At 32.2% G+C, this 3298-nt stretch overlaps 1 protein-coding gene across 1 annotated transcript; it reads left to right on the plus strand.

Moving 5' to 3' along the window:
• Positions 1-3: 3 nt before the first annotated feature.
• On the plus strand, positions 4-2604 carry LOC106763194 (cellulose synthase-like protein E1; the record flags this gene model as incomplete). The annotated part of the gene is made up of 6 exons (XM_014647404.2): positions 4-27; positions 129-263; positions 675-887; positions 1208-1435; positions 1503-1850; positions 2001-2604. Coding segments are annotated over 6 exons (1500 nt in total), but the record flags the coding sequence as incomplete, so codon positions are not given.
• Between the last annotated feature and the right edge of the window lie 694 nt (positions 2605-3298).

Consider the following 3298-nt stretch of genomic DNA (forward strand, 5'->3'; position numbering starts at 1 on the left):
CGACGTGATCACGACACTATCCTTCAAGTAGATTAACTTTCTAAAACTGTGTTTGAGAGAATAACATGTTAAATATTTTTGAGTGTTTAGTAACTCGGATGCATGTTTGGTGTTGTGCTTAATAACAGATAGTTTTGCATAAAAACGACTTGCATGGATCAAAGGATGAAGATGGCTGTATTTTGCCAACGTTAGTGTATATGGCTCGTGAGAAGAGACCTCAGTATCATAGTCACTATAAAGCCGGAGCTATAAATTCATTGGTAGTATACTTAATTACAACTCCTTCATTTCTTAAAGAAAAATCTGCATGGAGCATGCATCTCAATTTATGTTATAACAACCGTTCAACTTAAAAATATGCGTAAGCAACTTAATTAGATTTACTTCAGCTATAAAAGAATTAATGGAATCTTAATTCTGTTGTTAAAAACCTAATATATATTACAAAAAGTCAGTGACGATTTTGGAAGATTCTTCTGCAAGTGAAGGCACAGGTTTTACTTCAACGTTGTTTTTTTATTTGTTGAAAACGGTCTTTAATCAGCACTTCTTGCGGGATTCTTTAAAACTCAACTCAATTGTTTAATTAAACTTAATCACACGTATTACGTTAATATTATTGTATCGAGATGCATTGAATATAACATTATATTTCTTTGACCTGTATGCAGCTAAGAGTGTCTTCAAGTATTAGCGATGGGAAAATCATTCTAATTCTAGATTGTGACATGTNCTCAACCCATTCTCAATCAGTGAGAGACGCTCTATGTTTCTTCATGGACGAAGATAAAGGCCCAGAAATTGCTTACGTGCAATTTCCGCAAAGTTTTGATAATATAGGAAAGAATGACCTCTACGGGAATTCTTTACTTGAAATTGTGGAGGTAAGTTAGTTAAATTATTGCTGTATTTAAAAGTTAGTGTTAAAAATCTCAAATCAATTAAAGATAACGTAAGGTTAATTGATAGGACATGTAATGTAATTCTTATCTTACAAACTCAATTTTATATAATTTAATTATTTTTAAAATTTATTTCTTAAAATAGTATTAGAATTATATGTTAGAAATATATCTTAATAAAATTTGTTATTAGAAAATTAATTTTGATGAAAGTATGTTAGCAATTTTCTTTCTTTAGGCATAGATAGCATAGAGAACATGTTTTCTAAAGGTAATTTCACACTGTCATGATCACTTTGAAGGTAGACCTCCCTGGCACGGATGGTTTTGGTGGCCCTATTTTCATTGGAACTTGTTGCTTTCTTAGAAGAGATGCTCTGTGTTGGAACAAGTTCAGTCGTGAATACAAAAATGAATGGAATGATGAGAATGAGAATGAGGTGACTGAAGTAAACTTGGATGAACTAGCAAAAAATTCAAAGGCTTTAGCAGATTGCACTTATGAAACAAATACTTTATGGGGGAAAAAGGTAATTTAGTAATCTCTTAACACTTTCACATTCACACTCATAATCAAAATGATTTCTTTTGTTGTAGATTGGTTCAATATATGGGTGTCTTGTGGAGGACGTGGTAACAGGGCTATGGATACAGTCACAAGGATGGAAATCAGTATACTATAACCCATCAATAAGAGCTTTTTCTGGTATTGCTCCAACTAACTTACTTCGCTCACTAGTTCAACTAAGAAGATGGGGTGAAGGTCAATTGCAGATTTTGTTTTCTGAGTTCAGACCTAAATGTTATGGTCATAACAAGGTCAAGTTAGGCCTACAATGGGGATATTTGCATTATAACACCTTTGCAATCACTTCCTTATCAGTACTATATTATTCCATCATCCCTCCACTCTATCTCCTTAAGGGCATTTCCTTCTTTCCAAAGGTATGTCCTTTTCTCACAAAAATCACAACTTCACAGCATTTTCTTCTCTCAAACTCCATATCAAACACAAACTCACATTCTAAATTACTCAATTTATACTTCAACAGTTAATGTTGCTAATATTTTGTGCTTAATCTATTGTTTCAACAGATGTGTAGCTTATGGTTTATACCTTTCGCATGTGTAATTGTTGGGGAAATTGCTTATAGTTTGATTGAGGGTTTGAGTAAGGGAGGATCAATCCAAGGTTGGTGCAATGGTATAAGAATGTGGTTGTACGTGAGATCAAGTTCCTTTCTATTTTCCTTATTAAGTTTCATCTTAGGATTCTTTGGACGTTCAAATNCATCATTTTTACTCACACCAAAGGTCACAGAAGATGATCTTGCTCAACGTTACGAGAAAGAGATCATGGAGTTTGGAACCTCTTCTCCTTATTTCACTGTTCTAGCAACAATTGCATTGCTCAATCTGTTTTGTTTGCTTTCAACTTTAAAGGATTTGNTCCTTGCCAAAAGTGCTTTTGCTGGAGAGAAAATGGCATTACAAGTTCTTCTGTGTGGATTTTTGGTTTTCATCAATTTTCCCATATACGAAGCCATTCTTATTAGGAAGGATAAGGGTAGAATGCCAACCNTTCTTTCTGTGAAGTCTACTATAATAGCTTTCACTGCATCTGTCTTCTTCAAACTATTCAATTGAGTACATTGATGCACTCTTTGCTTTTATCCTCTAATTGGCAAAGATATTTGCTTGCATTATTTTATGAAAAAGGATATTTTAACACCAATTTTTGACACTGCATACTTGTTAAAATGTGGTTGGACGATTTTAAATTAAAAAAAACTGAGACAAAGATATATTTGGAAGAGAAAAATCAAATTTTTTTTTTTTTAATTTGAAATCATTCAACCACATTTTGACACGTATACAGTGTCAAAATGGTGTTTGTTGAAATATCATTTTCCTTTTTTTTGTCCCGATACGTTGTCTTTCCATTGAAAAATATGTACTTGTTTCCATACTATTAACCTGAAATGGAAAGAAATGTTCCCAATATGTACTTATTTCCATTGCTTGCATTATCCTCTAATTGGCATTAATGAACTCAGTTGACTGGTCAGGTACAATAACTGCACTTAAAAGATGTTTTTGTCTCACATGTTACGGAAGAGGCTAATAACAATTCCAAGGTTCCTAAGTTCTTCAACGCCTTCGATTTCATCTCCTCCATCTCATCCGTTTTAATTTCTCCGTCATCTCAGTTTATTTTTACGTCTTTTGATTTTGAAAGACGAAAAATTATAATTTTTTTAAAGAAAAAAAATCAAAATATAGGTTAATTTGAAAGAAGAAATAAAAACAAATTTAAAAAATATTTAATCTTAAAATTATATTATTTTAAATAGCTGTCTACATATACATTATGTATTATATGTATAGGTCGA

This window comes from Vigna radiata, chromosome 6 (assembly GCF_000741045.1).
Source record: "Vigna radiata var. radiata cultivar VC1973A chromosome 6, Vradiata_ver6, whole genome shotgun sequence".
Taxonomy (NCBI): domain Eukaryota; kingdom Viridiplantae; phylum Streptophyta; class Magnoliopsida; order Fabales; family Fabaceae; genus Vigna; species Vigna radiata.